The 19,245-nt window shown below is 39.1% G+C and overlaps 1 protein-coding gene across 5 annotated transcripts; it reads right to left on the bottom strand.

Moving 5' to 3' along the window:
* Positions 1–750: 750 nt before the first annotated feature.
* Positions 751–18,929, bottom strand: LOC133009206 (paired box protein Pax-6-like). Of its 5 annotated transcripts, XM_061076634.1 has the most exons (12): positions 14,096–14,141; positions 13,026–13,049; positions 8,641–8,771; positions 7,631–7,879; positions 7,403–7,561; positions 5,330–5,480; positions 4,556–4,638; positions 4,290–4,440; positions 3,346–3,455; positions 2,352–2,356; positions 2,013–2,146; positions 751–836 (listed from the first exon to the last, which is right to left on the bottom strand). In XM_061076634.1, the coding sequence occupies exons 1-12, from the start codon at positions 14,106–14,108 to the stop codon at positions 751–753; spliced, it is 1,296 nt and encodes a 431-aa protein (XP_060932617.1). In that variant the 5' UTR covers positions 14,109–14,141. The 5 variants fall into 5 exon arrangements, with proteins under 5 accessions (XP_060932617.1, XP_060932614.1, XP_060932615.1 ...); XM_061076631.1 differs by lacking the exons at positions 2,352–2,356; positions 13,026–13,049 and adding an exon at positions 18,917–18,929 and having other exon boundaries at positions 2,013–2,154; positions 5,330–5,482; positions 7,399–7,561; positions 7,664–7,879; positions 14,096–14,149; XM_061076632.1 differs by lacking the exon at positions 2,352–2,356 and having other exon boundaries at positions 2,013–2,154; positions 5,330–5,482; positions 7,399–7,561; positions 7,655–7,879.
* Between the last annotated feature and the right edge of the window lie 316 nt (positions 18,930–19,245).

Raw genomic sequence — 19,245 nt, 5'->3', positions numbered from 1 at the left:
CCATGCCAGTTAGCAGATCCTGTCAGTCAGGATTTTTACAATACCAAACACATACAACCAGATTCAACATTATGAAATTCTGTACACATCCCAGGCCAGGGCTTTTGGGATCTGCGGATTAAACAAGTTCATAGCAGACAATTGTTTCAAGTTTCATGAATTTCTTCCCTTTTACATTTCTTTCATCATCTTTGTGTTTGCTATAAAATCACCAACATGGTATAAATTAGGAACTCAAAGTAGAGGTAATATAGTCCCAGAGAATGTCCGAATGGACACAGACCAGTTCATTCCTGTGTGGAGTTTATTATTAAAGTAAAGGACGGTCCACCTTCCTGAGCTTCCGGAGTAAAGCTCAGGCTGGAGCTTTTCATTATCATCCAGTGCCAGTGTAGTCACCAACCAGACTCTTAATGGCAGCAGATGGAGATACTGTGGAGACGGTTTCCCCAAAGACCGTTGACTAGTTGTAGCTCAACTTGTAAAAGTTAACAGTAGTATTAAACATTTTTAAGTGAAATAAGTACTCCTTCTGTCCTTGTCTCCAGAATTTGGTTTGAATATTGTCTTGCAAGCATTACTGAGAGTCCTTTCTTTTTATTCATTTGCTGTAGTTTACAGCCAGTGACAGGTCCTTTTTGACATTGAAGCTCTAAATTATGGATAGAGCTGCATCCTTTTATGACCAATACAGTCCTGTTGCTGCAGTGACAGCTCATGATTACTGCAGCGATGTTGTCTTAAAGGACATCACTGCAGGCGTGGCCAGTAATGTGACATGTCTGCTTCACTTCCTGGAACTTGGACTGGAACTGAGACACCAGGGGAAATCAGACCTTGTTAAACAAGAATAACAAGGGCATTAGAATACAGTCATGAAACAGACACTACAACAAAGTGTCTGTGGTGTGTATTTAGTGAGCGCAAAAAGGAATTTTTCAAAGACCACACAGTTGCAAATGAAGTTATTGCAAAAACAGGAGGAGACTAAAAGTTTACCCAAAATTCACACATTATCTACTCGCCACTAGGCCGATGGACGGCCGGGTTAAGTGTTTGAGTCCACAAAACACTTTTGGAGTTTCAGGGGTAAACAGCGTTGCCGTCACATTCAACACAATTGAAGTAAATGGTGAATCCTTCTTCAAACGTCACAATACATCAGAAAAAAACATAAAATGGCATCCAAGTGTCCACAAGCCCCAAAATTCAAATTGGATATGAAACAGTGTGATTTACAACGGATTTTTAGACTAAATTTCTGCTGTTATCCTCCTCCTTGTTCCAGCTGCAGTTCTCACAAGTTCTTGTGAGTTTGCTTGCAACACTGTTTACCCCTGAAACTCCAAAAGTGTTTTATATGGACTCAAACTCTTCACCCACCCTTCCATCGGCATAGTGGTGGACACCAGAAATTTGTCTGCTATTATTCAATCAGGTTTTTCACCAATGGACTAATGTATTTGTTTAAAGTGATATAAACATTTTATTTGTTTATATTCTTTGTTTTATCAGCAATTTCTCTGCCTTTACCCCTCGACAAAAGTACGTAAAATGATAAACGTGGAAGTGCAATAGATGGCGTGTGTAGCAGAATAGTAAATGACAGTATTTACAACTATCATAAGAAAAGACAGTATCTAACAGAGGTCTGACAAAGATGAAGAGAGCTGTAATGACATGTGTAGTAATAGCTGTATTACCAAAAACTTTATATGTGTAGGCAATCTAGTTGTAATCATAATCTACAAAGAGCTGCCACCAGGATCATGATACAACATCTTTGAAGTGTGTAGCACAATGTATTTAAGCAGATCAGGTGGGTCAAGCTGTCAATCTTAAGGAAGACCATGTTTTAATGACTACATCATCATCATCATCATCATCATCATCATGTTTTTGTGTATAAAACAAAGAAGAGATATTTTTTCTTCTCATCAACATATTATGATATGCTATGATAGCACAGACAGATGGGAGGGGGTGTATAGTATCAAACAGTGTCTTCCTACCTGTTGACGGCGTTGCAGAGGATGTCATTGACTGGCTGTTGATGTGTGGATGCATGTGTGGAGGGGTATATGTCTCATAACTTCTTCCATTTACACTGGGACTGGTGGGCAGCATGCAGGAATAAGAGGTCTGGCTGGATGCCTGGAAAAATCAAGATGGGCACATGAATTTTAGAACACCCCTATTTTACTAGGTTTTAATAAAACGTTCAAGTTCATTTGATAAACTTAAAAGGTGCAACGGTGATTGGTAAACTATCCAAGGTTAGTAAAAGGTTTAGATCACTCAATCATTTTAAAGAAAACAGGCCAGTTTTAATGATGGAGAAAATGGTTAACTTAGGCTTCTATGCTCAGTCTGATGGCAAGGTGGAACTTTTACAGTCAGTGAGGGTCAGCAATTAATTATCTGTGTTGCATTCACCACTGGTAGTTAAGTTGTGACTGGTAAGACCCAAACAGGAAGTGAATATGTCTGTGTCACTGTTTCAGGTCAAGTCTCAGTTTCTATTCTTCCAGACTAACAACCCTGGAGATTTTAAACTAAAGCCGAGTCAGCAGTGTGTTCAGTCTTAGTTTTAAGGGCTTGGAAACAACAGGGTAGTGTTAATTCTAGATGTAAATGTAACATTAGTGATAACAACACTGTCCTGCAGGAAGCAGTTGATAACTCTGTTGATAACTCTGTCGAGTCTGTACCCCTCCCTGTCGCTTTTCCGACCACTCACTTTTCAAATCCTTTATTTTCTCTTAAACTAAACGTAAACTGGCCAGTAATTCCTGCTGGCGGCGTGGCAGATCAGCTCAGCTCAGCTCAGCCTGGTCTCTTTCAGTGTCTCTTTGTTCATGCGTCTCTCTAGTCTCTCCTTCTCCTTTTGGATCCAAGGAGAGTTAATTGGCCAACTAATCTAAGCTGTGCCAGTCCCCTCTCCCTGGTAACCCTGGAGGTGCTCTCTGAGCCACCTCCACAATTTGTCTGTCAGTTTGTTACTTAGCAGGATTCATCAAAAACTACTAGATGCATTACCACAGCACTTGGTGGAAGGATGCTTTATGGGTCGTGAAAGAACCCAATAGATTTAGATGCTGATACATATCAGGAGGCAGATCGAGTCGTTTCTTTTTTACTTTGTGTAACATTGTGAGTTAGAGTGGCATGACACATTTTCATTGATTTCTAACAGATTATTTCATGAATCTTGTTTAAAAGAAAATAGACATCTTTAGGGGACTGATATTCATGAGTGTGTGCTATTTGGTGCGGGCCTTAGTAGAGGTATGTGCTCTACTTAGTGCCATTGTAGTTGTGTTTTGTCCTGTGAATTGATCTTACTTGCATCGGCAGGCTGGCAGCCATACTGAAGCTAGGCATAGCTGGTATGCTGTAGCTGTTGGACAGAAGTGGATCTGGCCTTCCCAACACTGATCCTGATGAGAAGGACACTGGAGAAATAGGTAGGGGGGAATGCAGTGAACAAAGTGTATTTGTACAAGCAAATCATTACGCACAAGATACATTTGTTCAACGTTATCGTTCTATCACAAATCACAAGTTGTGATGCTCAGGACTTTAATCTCCAGCAGAGCAGGGAATGAATTTATTCTTTAGTTCCTGGATCAGCCGTTTGAACCCTAGCTCCTCCTGCCCATTGGTCCAGGTATTTTTAACTGCAACACCAGACCTCAAAACAATTTTCCATGAAGGTAATAATATGATAGATTTCGGCCAAAGTATCAATTAAAATGCTTTCATACAAAAGCTGATACAATACATCTGATTCAGAAAATTATATTTTCAATTGATGAGGAATATGTTTTAAAATGTTGTCTCAACAGCCATAGAATAACTTCATCTGCACAAAATACATTAAATCCAGGAACCGTATGGTCAGAGAATGGGTACAACAGATTACGTATCGACCAGACATTAGATGAGTTAGTTTTTCATACTTTCTGATAAACTACATGGGCACATTTCGAGTGGTACATTATAGTAGAAATGAAAGAAAAGGGTTACATTTCGAGCAAATCATTATTGCCACAACACCCACTGCAGACAACCACAGCCAATGTCAAGAGGCATCTTAAACAGAATACATTTTGACTCTTGAATTGAGTAGCTAACTCTAACCCTAGTAATTGAGTTACTCATCAGATCCTGTTGACACATAAGGTTTTGGCTGACTAATCATTAAAACAGCATTGCTGTAGTTATTATGACATCACAGGGTGAAATGCTGGGGGACATGCTTCTCAGATGTGTGGTATCATGGGTACCTGGTGTAGTAGGCTGTGGTAGAGGCTGGTAAACACTTGTGTTGAAGCTGCTGCTGATGGGGATGTGGCTGGAGGAGTTGGACACCTGACGTCGTTGGTTTCTCAGCTTCTCTTCTCTTCTCCACTTTGCTCGTCTGTTGGAAAACCAAACCTACACACGGCAAGCATATTATTGGTTTCAGCTAAATTTCTGGGTGTATTTCTGCACACAAAAATGAGGACTTAAGATTTTACTAATGCAACACTGACGCTATACAAGAACCTACCTGTATTCTTGCCTCAGGGAGGTCTATTTTGTTGGCAAGGCGCTCTCGAGCAAACACATCTGGATAGTGTGTCCTTTCAAATTCTGTGGAAAACACAGTCTTCCATTATATAATAACAGGTGATAAGCGTCAAGGAAGTAGATATGCAGTAATGACAAAGATTTCCTATAACATTGAATCATTTCGTTTTCTCTTGATTTTTCTCTGTCTGAAGAACTTCACAATAGTTGGGTAGGGGGGTCTAACGTTTCCTAAGCCCAGTTTTATATTTGTATTTGTATATATGTGTTCCATAGCAAGATTACTTGTAGGAGGGATCTGATGATACTGTCCCAGGGCAGTCTTACATCAACAAGTATATTCCTGATTGGATAAATTCAAAGTGAAAGATAATACATTTAGGAACAATTATTAATATTGTGTTTCGACCACAAATGTTACAAAAGATAAAAACAATATAATCAGCCTTTGGATTTTCTGTCCCTAAATGACACATACAAATATTACCGAGGCAGATTGGTGAGGGCATTATTTGCAGCAAGTCAGTTTAGAATACCTCAGTAAACACTGTGACATGTGCATGAGGTGATTTCTTTTTTTATATCCTAAATATGCTTCATCATTCTCCTCTTGGGTGTAAGAAGTTTTTGGCATCTTTATTTTTAGTTGCTGAAAAGCTCAGTGTTTTTAGCCACATAATGTATATTAGTGTCCTATATGTATGTATGTATATGGTGTAGTTGTATGGTGTACTGATCAGTAACTTGAAGTTACCTTTCTCCAGTGCTTCTATCTGGTCCTGTGTAAAAGACGTTCTGTTTCTCTGTAGTTTTCGCTTCAGTTGAAGCCTCATCTGAGTCTCCTCAGAGTCTTCACCGTTGGAACTGACTGATATGGTGCTCTCCCCTCCTTCTGCCTGTGGACACTCTGAGCGAGGGAAGGAGGTGAGGGAGGACAGTAGGAGGAAGAGAGTAGTTGTAGGAAAACGTAAGGAAGCAAAGAGAGAAGAAGCAAAGAAAGAAGAAGGAAACAATCAGAATTACACTCAGATACAGGTTGAAGACGTTTTCACATCTATCTGATATCTGATGATTCATGTGTGAAATCTATGAATCTATAGCGTGATCAAATCACACATCAGAAAAAATGCAGAATATTCCATACCATAATTTTCATTATTATTATTGCATTTTATCATCAATGATTGATATTTGTGGATACAAAGGCCTTTCACTACAATGCATTTTCGAGTATTTTATCTAACGTCAAAATAATTCACCAGCTGCTGTTGTTTTTAGTGACAAGACCAATGACACCACTGTGCATGGCCCACTCCATTTGTATCTTTTTTCCTTTGTGAGTTCTACTCTGTGGTTTGATGACCATTATGTTATTTTTCCTTTGTATTAAACTTACTTTATTTTATTTGTATGACTTATTTCAAATGTAATATTTGCATTTGTTACTGAGTGAGACACTATGTAAGAGCTGCACACCCAAACATGTATATTGAGCACATAAATCCTGCCTGTGATCAGACAATGCAATATCTTATATTCAAATCCTTGTAATTGAACCATGCATGTGAGTTAATGATGAGAGAAGATACAGGGCACTACAGAGTTGAGATCTCCAACACGTGATCTCTGAGCAGATGAGAGCTTGACTCCCGCTCCCTGTGGAACTTATGTTATTTGTGGTGCTAGCCTAATTATTCATTATCCCCAGCAGACAGAGCCTGCAAAACAGAATGAAGCCATTGCTCAGTGTCACAGTCAGTCAGGCAGAAAGAGACACAAATGAGAGCAGACGCCCCCTCCCCCTCCCCTACATACACTTATACACACACGCACACAGGCACAAACATGCAATGATGGGGAAGCAGCAGTGGTGGTAGTATAGCATGACTTCGTTTCACTGTTGTTAATCCCAGGGTGCTGGAGGAGGAGCAGCAGCATATGAGCCAAATCCACACAGCAAATGGGGCCCTCAGCCACACACACAGAAAGGAAAAGGAAAGGAAGCTGCCATATAATTTGAATTTTTAGGAAATTCTGCAAGTGGATTGGTCTAATGAACAAAGGCAGGTGAGGCTGTCTGTTCTACAGCCTGTTAGTTTTGGTTTTGTCGAAAATAATACAAAGATAAAAACATACATTTAAAAAAAGAAAAATAGGGTGGTGGGGGAAATCCTAGCTAAGGTAATGATCAGGCAGTGTGTCCGAGCAGGGTCGGGATGCCATCAGGGTGAACAGAGTCAGGCCTGTTGGGTCAACAGGATTATGATTTATAAATACATATTTAAATATATTCATATATATTACATATAAATATTAATATTATATATTATTACTCTCATGGGTACCATGATAATGTCTATTTATGTAATAACTCATAAAAGGATATGTAGTATTTCAGGGGGTATATATGTATGTCTTCAGTGAAAAAGTGTGTGCTGGTTTTAAAGGAGACTTTGCAGAGCCCATTTTTTTGCATATTTTGGATGGTCTGTTTGTGGACTGATGGGGAGGTCCACAGAACTCAGAACACATGCCAAGATTGATGCCAATTACAGTTCTCTGGATATGTATTCCACAGACAGACTTCCGATTTCTGAAATTAGTAGATAGATGGAAGCTGCTCATGCGATTGGTATTCCCCTGTTTGCTCTACCATCATCAAAGATTAGTCAGTCACACCAATGTGCTCTCAGCCCAGTGACTATGTTATGCCTGCACCTGTGCTGGGTTTTAATAAAAGTAGGGCCCAGAGAGTCTCAGCAGTTCTTGGCCCATTATTGTAGTCACAGTAATGTAGGAACAGCTGATGAGTTAGCATCTTACCAGCAGAAGTGAGTGTAGTACCAGCGTACCACCCTGAGCGCCCCCCCCAGTTGGTTTGTCCATTCAGCATCTTGAGTTTATCAAACATCCCCTCAGCCACTACTGTGCCCATTTGCTGCTTGTCACTGGTCAGGTTCCTGAGTACTCGATTTATTGATGAAACCTACCGATAAACACAGTGTGATTACACAAGGGCATCTCTTTTTGTTGGATACAAAAGGTATTGGTAGACAGAAACTGAAGGAATTAAACACACTTGTCTTACACTGGGTATATTGTCGTTGGTGCAGACCCCTTCTGCCAGCAGTCGGTCTCTGATCTCCCAAGCAAAAATGGACGGACACTCTCTCTTGTACTGTGCGATCTTTCCCACCACCTCTTGAGTGGCCACTCTGGGTTTACTGCCTCCTATTGCTCGAGGACGGATTGAACCGGTCTCGTAATACCGGCCCAAGATCTTACTCACACAGCCGTTAGACACCTGGAACCCAAAACAGGACACATTATAGCCTAGATACAAATTATTAAAAGAATGATGTATGAAGAATGATCATGGAATTTGAGTCAGATGCTGTTGGTCCTGAAGACTACAACTTTGAAAATGTACATAATCTGCTAGTGTGAAGTTAGAGAGAATACAGTTTACTTGACCAGACTTGAGGCTATATTACCCCATATATTAACAACCCCCACCAAACTGTCAGTGGATTGGTTGTATGAAGAAGAATATGTGAGATAAAAAATGAATAACTCTTTTGTTCACTGCTGCATCAGTTAAATGCTTACAGTGTCTGTCGTGAGTTTGTCCGAAATGTTCTTATTAAAGAAACCATTGGTGATCATTGGAATGAGCAGGACTCCAGTCTCCAGTCCAGTAAAGTTGGATGATATGTCAATCCTATCATCTATACCCGACATGCTTGCTGCAAAGCATGGTGGCTCTACATCACCATGCAGCCACATCCTCCTGTGTTCCTGTCCCAGTTCACAGAGTTACATGAAAACATAGTATCATACATCTTATGAAAGCATGCAGTTGTTTTTCTTTGTAAGTTAATGAATGATGACATACAAATTGCAACTGGACACATAACCCGTTGCATTTAAACCTTACTAAATCAATTGGTTTCTCTGACCTTTGACCCATATTAATATGTTCATACAACCATTTCAGCAGGAAGGTTATGTTTCACCATTGTTAGTGTCACAGCTGAGGGAATCAACTCAACCTGATGAGTTTACCTGCAGAATTCTGGATATGTCACAGGGTCGAGCACCACTGTGTGCCAGCTCCACTATCTTCTGCCTGGTAGAATCAGGTAAAGGCCTCCCATTCACAAACACACCACCCAGCTGGTTTACTCCACTGTGACCTACAAAGACAGAAATGTTGACATATAATTAATATATACTGAAACATGGGTTTCAGTACATGTTTTCTAAGCTAAATTATTTTAAATAGTTAAATTCAAAGCAGAAAACTACGAAAGAAGTGTGAACACAATGCACTAAACAGCCACACTGTTCAGGCACATGCATGAAAGGACAGAGTACAGTGGGGGAGGCAACTTTGAGGAAAAAGAGAAAAAAAAGGAACGCTCCAAAACAGATGTTGTATATAGGGAATGGCTCTGATACATCACAGTACTTGTTGATATGAGCAATTTAACGTTATAATCTGGCTTCTTACGACCTTAAAAAAATGGTAATACATTGAGTTGTACAGGTTATCAGAATAATGTCACATGATTTGGCAAAAAACTGACATTCAGTCAATACACAGTATAGCATGTACTGGTATACATACTGTTTTTCTCATTATGCAGATGGTGTGTTAATTAAAAATGATAACACTGAATAAAAACTTACTTTACATTTTTCAACTGTAATAGTATTTTTAAAGGAACTATCAGTAACTACAACTATCCTTCACATACCAACTGTTCTGCTCTTTGCTGCCTCTGTAGTGTCCTTTAAATGATTATTCTTACACAGACGTCACACACCCTGACAAGCCTGAGAGGAAGTGTGACCTGAGAGTACTGATAAATCACAGAAATGACCAGTGAAGAGCAGGCCGCCGACTTAAACACTTCAGCCAAGTTGCAGCTTTAAGATTGAGGGAAACAAAGTACATAGGCAGAACGGATCACGCTGCAGGCCCGTTTGCTCTTTCTGCTGAACAACATGTTGCAGCTTTGAAATGTTTCTCTCAGCAGCAGCAGCAGCAGACGTCAGTCTGTGCTGTGACACTGTGCAGGTTAAGTAGGGATTTACACTGAATCAATTGTCTATTGTCTGGTAATGGCCCTGTGGGGGAAAGCATATTGCAGATTTATAAACCTCTCAACAGGACATTAATAAATCACACAAATATCTGGCACACACACACACATGCACACACACTTGTGTCTCCATGACTGAGGACATTACACTGACTTACACTAGCAGGAGACTTACTCTAACCTTAACCCTTCCCATAACCCTGGGCTACTGTCAATCAAAGGATGTTTCACTACAGACACTCAAAACAGTCATTGCAACAGTAATGACTACCACAAATGTGAAGGAAGACAAGGTATTCATTGTTTAGTTTCACAAGAAAAGATATGAGAGTCCCTACACATTTTTTTCTGTAAAACGTAAAATATTATTTATTTATTCTTGCTGTTTGCCGTGATGAGTAAATGCCTTGTAAAAATTGGCCCCTGCCCTGGCCTTAAGAATAATCTTAATTAACTGCGGTTTTAATCTACATCTATTCGTTTTCTAATGTTTATATATAAATATGTAAACGATGCATTTAAATTTAAAAAATGTACAAATTCAAGTACATTTTAGGCACAGAAATGAAATGATTGTTTGACATATTAGTGCCAAAGGATCCTATTTTATGAAACCATGAATCAGAAAATGCATATGGCAAATTGAATTGCTACTTAAAAGTACATTTTTGACTTAATTATTATCATTTACAGAAACAAACAGACAAAGTAAGGTGAAGCAAATGCCTAAATGTGTATTTGGAATGTTTCATTGAAAAAAAATCTGTTACAAAGCAAAATAGCCCAAAATCTCAGAAGTGACCAGTCCATGAAAACAATGTCTTTATCTGTGTCTCAACTTAAAAGCAGCTGTTTCACCAGTATTTTCCCTGCTCAGGTTGGTGTGTTTTTCCAATATCATTAATGTAGTCTCAGTATCAATAAAGCAATCAATCTATCAATCTATCTATCTATCTATCTATCTATCTATCTATCTATCTATCTATCTATCTATCTATCTATCTATCTATCTATCTATCTATCTATCTATCTATCTATCTATCTATCTATCTATCTATCTATCTATCTATCTATCTATCTATCTATCTATCTATCTATCTATCTATCTATCTATCTATCTATCTATCTATCTATCTATCTATCTATCTATCTATCTATCTATCTATGTATCTATCTATCCATCCATCTATCTATCTATCTATCTATCTATCTATCTATCTATCTATCTATCTATCTATCTATCTATCTATCTATCTATCTATCTATCTATCTATCTATCTATCTATCTATCTATCTATCTATCTATCTATCTATCTATCTATCTATCTATCTATCTATCTATCTATCTATCTATCTATCCATCTATCTATCTATCTATCTATCTATTTTCTTTATAATTATTAATTGGTTCTTAAATTTGTGATTTAGAAAACATTCGCTGTTTGACTACAGTAGAAATGAATCTGTTCTCGATCTGCTTGTTCATTCATTATGATACATATGGTGGAGGAGGGAGAATGTCTTTGACCCCCCACTACCCACCACACCGACTCATCTATTGCAGTAGATCAGTGAGGGTTTACATTAATACTACGGACACTGTCATAGCTGTGAACTTCTCCTCTGGTAATTAAATCATAGGGGGAGCCACTACCCCTGCAGAAGCTGCTGTTAACTTTGAGTGTGACGCTGGATTATTTCACCCTCTTACTCTGCCTCACGCTGTCTTGCATCATGTTCACTTTGTGTTTTGGGCACCATTGTTTTGCCGTAGAAATTGTTAATCACAGTGTCATTTCCCAGAGGAAGACACCCGGGCTTTCCTCTGCTGACACACAATTAATAGACAGACATATGGAGTCAATTTGGCTAAGGTCCCTCTGTGGCACTCACACGCGCACTCACGTACGAACACACACACACACACACACACACACACACACACACACACACACACACCTACATGCGCAGCAGGCAGACAGACCCCTGGGAGCAGCTCAGCAGCTTTCACTTTAAATCAGTTCATTCACAATGAGCCTGACTTCAATTAATTTTTCACTTTTACAATGTACTGTTATTATCATCAAGTCTCCCACATCAAACAACAGAACCCCTGGTTTGGCCATACACACGGTCATAGTTCTGATTGGACGCCCCTGTCAGCAAAATCACATCAGCTATCAGTTCCTTCTTAAGCTGTTACCAGTCACCGTTTTATGGCGTGACATTGCAATGTTTACTGTTGGGTTCGATTAAGAAACAAGAATGACTTGGTTAGTTTAAGAGGAACACTAGGGTTAGGTTTAAAGTGATCATTAAGGTCAGTTGAGATCAGTCACCATGGTTACAATAGGTTAGGGAGAAAATGTTGACAGAAATTGGAAATTAACGATCAAGTGTTTGGTTGACCAATCCCAGTTGGCTATAGTGAAGACTTCCTCCTTGTATCCCATCATAATTACCAAGACTGCTGGGGGGCTTTGTTCTGGGACACTGGTGCCGTCTGTTGGTTCTTGTTTGTAAAGCAAATTTTGCAAATATATATTTACTACAATTTGCATTGTACATTATGTCACCATGTGTCTAGTATAAATCACATATTAGATTTAAATGGTTTTTTATTTTTAATATAGATGAAAAACAGCCATTTTGCTGATCGACAGAGACAGCAATTTCAATAAAAAATGAAAAATGGAAGATGGGACAGTCAGTACACTTAATTCATCTTCTAAATTTGCAGGAAAAAATGATGGAAACAGAGAAGCATGGATACTGCACACAAACGAAATCTTACAGCGATTTCCCACCTGACCGACAGAAACTTTGAGTCAAACAATAAGTAGGGTGATCACAGCCAACATGGTTTAAGCAGTACACAGTCTGGATCTTCTGCTGAGTGGCAACTGGTTAAAATGAAGAAAATGAGGAGCAATAGACAGCTTATTATAAGCTGCATGGCTGCTTGTTATTTCATAAACTCCTTTATGTTGTGTTTATACTGCAGACTGACTGCTCCCACTTTTATTTTAATAATTTCCTGATGGAACCTGATTCATTCACTAATGATCTGTTCACCCTCAGTTACTGATCAACACCATCCAGCTGCTCCACTTTATCATTGTGGAATTAGAGCTGATTAAAGAGAATGTGGTCTGATAGAAGCACCCAGTCTGACATTAAAACCAATGTTACTGTCAACAGGAACCTGCATCATCTGGTAACATCCAGGGTGAGATCAACACAGGGTCGGAAGTAGTGTGCTGCAGGGATTGAAACTGGACAAGGGAGAGATGCGGGACAAGGAAACAAGCAAAGACACACATAGATAAATAATACACACACCTTCACTGCAGATGGCATGGACCTCTTGTCCCGCAGTAGGAAAGAAGAAATGATTAAACTCATGACAGAGATGGCTGCCTAAACAAAAGTTATTACACACACGTTCCAAACCAAAATATGAAAAATTGGCTTCAGCCATGTAATGAGAGGATGACTGATAATATATTTTTACTCTTTTACAGAAACACTAAATCCTTGTGGCACTTGTTGGAAAGCAACTCAGTTTGCTTGTATCTGTCAGCTTGTATTGCAATGGTGACTCAAATCAGTCTCACAGATATTTCGTCATTCACACATTAATTTAAGAATAAACAACACTACACCTACAAACGTTTATGTGCAGACCAGAAACAAATCTCATAAGTGAAAGTGGATTGTCTGCAAATGCAAAGCAACTCACTTGAGAGCATACTCACAGATCATCACCTTTTCCGTTTAAGGGGCAACAATCGTCTATTTACACATTCAGCTAGTCTTCATGTAAGACACTCGACTGTGAGCCGTTTGTTTCCGAGCAGTTACAGAATCTATTAAAATCTGAAAGTCATTATAGAGCTATAGGGCTAAGGGAGCTGCTACAAATGCAGTTGATGATTCTCAGTCACTTCAGCTCTACGAGTGAGCAGCTTTCACACTGTTCTAATGTGAAAAACATTTGATACATTGTAATAAAAAAGTTCATTAAAGCTGACTTAAGTCCAAAGACGAAGCAGAATATTGGCCGATATTTTACATTAAACATCAGAGAATGGTTTGACAGGAGTGCAGATATGGTTAGTCATGAAAACAGGCTGCAGGTAATAGGTAATAGAGCTAAAGTGTATTACTGTTGTATTGAGTTATGTCTTTAGAAATTGAATTAATTATACTGTTTTAAGGAAAATTATATTTGGCCTGGGCCTTGAGTTGTAGCTCTTTGCGTTGGAATGTTTTATGTGGGCTGGTAAGGTAAAATTTGTTAAAAAAACACATTTTTAACGAGACAAATGAATTGTTCACACACCTATGGATGCAATAACATCAAATGCATTAATGATAAAATCAACAAAGAGGTTTGCGTTGTAACTCACTGTTTTGCATCATGGAGGCCACACCACCCTCCCAGCTTGTTTGACTTCTGTAATCTGTACAAAAAGAGAAGACACTTAAACTCTGTGCAGTATAGACAACACAACACACTAATCTGTGCCAGCTGGTTTAGAGAAAAGGAAGAGATATACACAGGTCAGCTACAAATAAACTTCTAATCTCATAGCAGAGAGTAAAAAACAACCCCAAAATACTAATTGTTTTATATGTGTATATAGGAATTTAAATATATATTTTTTATCAGAGTGAAAAACACCAAAGACACTGTCTGGACAGACAGGCTGAATGCCACGCCACCCTGTGATTGGTTCATATGCTAATATATGCAAATGTCTATAAAGTTATGAGTCCAGCTCTCACATTCAGACCACTGAGCTGTCACTTTAGTGCCGATATTGTAGCCAAAATATTAAATCCGTGCATCACTGAAGACTGAAATGTCTAACATTTTTCTACAGATATGATTATTTTTATACTGTCAGCCTCTGCTTGTGTTTGTGTTTTTACTGTTACTGGACACTTTCTATGTGAGCTGCATGTATTTTCAGAACAAATTGTAGGTATATTATGTAACTGTAAAGTTTCTTGACAACACCTAGCTCACTGGTGATATACAGAAACTTCTCGGTTAGGTAGAAAGACGTTGCAGGATTCAGGGACAGCCGCTGTTTGCTATAAGAAATAAGCTTTACAAAACTGAAGTAGGAGAGAGAAATTATTTGATCTAGCATATTTTAAATTATCCGTGGTCAGAACACATCAAAAGAAAGTTGTCACAAAATGTAATTCAGGCTCATTCAGATATACAGACAAATATTTCACCTGACAGCTACAGGCACATTCTTTCACAGAGATAATTTACACCAAATAACACATTCATATTGATATTTTGATACATCAAAGCCAATTTACAAGGCTTCAATTGTGTAGATTAAGAATAAAAAAAACCTAAAACATAAGTGCCAATTAAGTATATTTTTTATATTTTGTGAAATATTTGTGTGTGTTTTAGGGTTTACATTATTTTTTCTATTGATTTAAAATTGCCAGATTTATATTTTAAATTTTTGAACAATGTGGGCCCATATAGATTGGCAAAGGCTCTCCAGGCAACAGGAAAGCTGAATGAAAAAATAAAACAGTCCAGAGTCAATACTGAATGACACGTTGTTTGTAAAACTGAATAATACAAATGTGATCAGTTCAAGTTTACTGATAATTCAGTGGCCCCGGGTTCAGTTCCCACTACCCTGCCATAAGATCGTAGAGATACAGTAGTAAATTATGAATAACATCTTCACAATTCGGAACGCTCCTCCATTTATCACCAAAATATACGAAGGGATGATTCAGGGCAGATGAACATTTTAACCGTGTGTTGACATCAATGCACATGACAGTCATACTTCACCCCGATTCTCAAAAGTCTTTTCACGTTTTAAAAAAAGAAGCTATAAAGGCTTCAAAGCGGATCCTTCTGTTAAACCCTTGTTATTAACGACCTGCATTAATGAACATGAAGCAGCTCGCACACACACACACAGGCCGGCTATAGGCACTTCGTCCCCGCTGTAACTCAGCGCCCTTGTGCCTGTGAAAGGAGACAAAGAGCCGGAGGAGCGGAGCCGCGGCTCTGCTCGGTAAATACCCGCCAGCCTTTGTGTGTCCACGGGATTTTCATGTCGCTGCCTCGTTAGTTGCGGCTCGTTAAAAAAACCCGCGACACAAAACCGCGGCGGGGAGCCCAATTTGACCAGAGCCACGGACATAAAGGAGTTCTGTTGAACAGGCCCATGACAATATACAAGTTTCATTCAGCCGCATTCAGCGCTGTAGGAGGAGAGAAGAGACGGAGCTGCTGCCCGACACTTTAGGAGTCTGCAGCTCCTGCCACAGCATCTTGTCACAAGCTATCAGAATACTAATCACAACAATAATGATAATAATCATATTAATCACAACAATAATAATCATCATATTAATCACAACAATAATAATAATTGTTATAATGATCATTTTAATTCAGAAAGAGGGTGTTGGATATTTTCTTAGAATCTGGACGACACACTGAAATGACGAACTTTATTAACACTATGAAACTTAATAGACTCTTTTCTCTCAATATTTAAGAGGATGGTAACTTCAGGCCGCTGAGAACAAGTATATAGTCCGCGTTCCCTCTAAAAGGGTGAACCAATGAAAAATCTAAATAATAATAATAAATGACAATTACCCATCTTTACATGTATGAATAAAGTAACGAGAGGCGTAGCCTACCAGATGTTTTTTTTTGTATTATAAGGTTACTATCATTTATCGTATTGTGTCGCTAAGTTCGTTACATGATCAGTGAATATGGACGCGCCAATACACCTCTCTTAGAACTTCTGCTGCAGCGGCTCCATCAGCTCCTCTTCAATTTAACAGATGATATATACATATATTTATATATATAAATATATATATTTTATCATACCACTATCATTCCACTACAATATAGTGGAAGGACGATGCTTATGATCCGCTCTTACTGCGCGTTCAGATCAGTTCAGGATCAGCGTGTCTGCTGCGCTCACACTTCCACACATGGCGAGCCAACTCGACGGATCACATACTTAGTGATGTGTACTGTGTGTAATGTATTAAAGCGAGGTAGTGAAATATGAAGAGAAGAAATGGCCAGCCCTTGTAAAGAGAAATCCAGCTGCTGTGATTGCTGGATGATAAAGTCACTCAGGAACTCAAACATCTCACGCTCCTAACTCCTGGGGCTCAGGTGGCGCACGTGCAGCTCCCTCTGACACGAACAACGCTCACGCTCTGGATGAGCCATCATGCGCTTAATTGGCTCCCATTTAATTAAGACATGAATTATAAGACGATCATCAGTTTTGTGATGAACTTTGTACATGTTGGCTCTGGGTTTTAAAAAAGATCACCCCTTCCCAAACAGCGGAATTATATTCATATGTCATAGTTATAATCACATTTTCTATGATGAAGGACTAAAAATAATTGTATGATTTTAAAAGCATTTGGAAATCACATCGCTGTGTTTCGAACGCGGCACGGGCCTTCAATGCGCTCCCTCGGTCTTAGTGTGGGCCTCCTTCAAGAAAAAGTGAGGGGCCTGAGCTATATCATCTAAATAATCTATAGCCTCAGAGCTTCACCAGTCCCTGTTACGTGACATTTTAAGATATTTAGCTTTTTACATATTTACAATACTCAACGCTTCTTAAGGGAAATGCAAAAAAATATGAAGGCCTTTACAGGCTTTACATTTGAAGGTTGTATAGTGTATAGTGTGGCTCTCTGATATTACCTTTCAGCTATAAAAAAAACCTCCAGTGTCTTTTCATTAGAAATTACCAATTTCTAAAAAGATGCTAAAGTTCTTAATCACACCGTCTTAGTGAGCTACAGAAACTCATCTAGTGCAGTTGAAGAAAAAACTGAGCTAGCGGAATGAGAAACAGAGAGACGTTCAGAGTGGATGACAGAGATCTATTTGGACTAAATTCAGCTTTGGGGTAAAGTCTGAGATGATGGGGTGTTTAAATAAAATCCACAGCTCTAATCCAAAAACAGAATTTACAAAGTGTCTCAAATCACTTCTGAAGCGGGTGCTCGATGTTTTACACTGAACCGTGTGTCTGCTCTCTGATCTGATCCAGACTCTGATCTGATCCAGACTCTGATCTGATCCAGTCTCTGATCTACAGCATCACTGCTACATCATCGCGCATCCTCGGAACTCCAAGAGGCTTTTACTTCACGGGTTTGCTGTTGCTGTTTTTTTTGTCCGGTGTTGCGTGTGTGTGTGTGTGTGTGTGTGTGTGTGTGTGTGTGTGTGTGTGTGTGTGTGTTTGCGCGCGCGTGTGTTGTACTTATATATTTGTGAGGACCATTTTGAGCATTGACTTACGGAGTGAGGACATTTTTGGAAAGTGGGGAAATTTTGGCTGGTCCTCACCTTCAAAGGCTTGTTTAAGGGTTAAGACTTGTTTTAGGATAAGGGTTATTTGGTTAGGGTTAGGTAATTAGTTGTGATGGTAAGAGTAAAGGGCTGACATATGCATTATGTCAATAAGTTTCCTCCCTAAGATGAAGGTACTAGAACACACACACACACACACACACACACACACACTCGCACACACACCATGAGTTGGCTAACTTCACAATAAAATGTAAAACGAAATCTTTCCAAGCACCAGTTTCCTTGTGACTAAATCAGTAATAAAGCTGTTCATGTTTCGGTTTTATTTAAATTATTTAAGGATAATCTCTTGAAATTAATTCAAAATAAATCCAAAGGGTTTCCTAGTTCCCCTCACTGTTTCCGTTTGAGTTGTTGAGTTGTCTCTTTATAAAACATCAATTCCACCAAGGAGGAAGGGATCAGGAAAACGTATCTCTCCTCCTCGTTTCCTTTAGTCACCCTATCCCTTCTTTCCTCTTTTCTTCTTGTTTCTCTGTGTAAAGTTGTTAAATTGGTCAGTTGTTTTTTGGAAATTTATAAACAATGTTTTCATTCATTCCTCCTTTGCTAGCATTCTTCTCTCTTTCTTTTTTCTTGAAGTAAGAGGATAGATATTTTCTCTTCACAACTGTTTATTTTGTTCTTATCTACTAAACAAACTGCAACTTTTTAACTCAGAGCATATACTAATGTGAGAGAGATAGAGAGAAAGAGAGAGAGAGGGGGAGAGAGAGATAAGAGAGAGATGAGGGAGAGGGAGAAAGAGAGAGAGAGAGAGAGTGAGTGAGTGAGGAAGAGAGAGAGACAGCAAGCTTACCTTTCTGTGGCATGCTGCAGAGAAGTAAAGTTTTGGTGCGTTTAGTTTTCCAACAGCTTCTTTCTTCTATTCTTCCCTCCAATTAGTTTCTCCTTGACTGAAGAGACAAGTGCACAGAGAGACAGAGCTGGTCCTCTGAGGAGGAGGGAGGAGAGAGGGAGGGAGAGCGAGAGTGGGAGGGCCAAGAGACATAGAGAGAGAGGATGAAGGGGAGGGGATGGAGAGTTTCAATGCTGAGAGCTTAGAGAGCGAGAGTGTGCGTGCGTATGTGTGTGTGTGTGTGTGTGTGTTTGTGTGTGTGTGTGTGTGTGTGAGAGAGAGAGAGAGAA

Source organism: Limanda limanda, chromosome 8, assembly GCF_963576545.1.
Source record: "Limanda limanda chromosome 8, fLimLim1.1, whole genome shotgun sequence".
Taxonomy (NCBI): domain Eukaryota; kingdom Metazoa; phylum Chordata; class Actinopteri; order Pleuronectiformes; family Pleuronectidae; genus Limanda; species Limanda limanda.
The sequence above is the reverse complement of the archived record's forward strand: the minus strand, read 5'-3'. Positions and strand labels throughout refer to the sequence as shown.

Excerpts from the sequence above, each read along its gene's own strand:
- LOC133009206 (XM_061076631.1), bottom strand. Across the intron at positions 5,483-7,398 it reads TACTACACTCACTTCTGCTG|AGTGTCCACAGGCAGAAGGA; the intron begins GTAAGATGCTAA and ends TCCCTCGCTCAG. Across the intron at positions 3,456-4,289 it reads ACCACAGCCTACTACACCAG|TGTCCTTCTCATCAGGATCA; the intron begins GTACCCATGATA and ends CTATTTCTCCAG.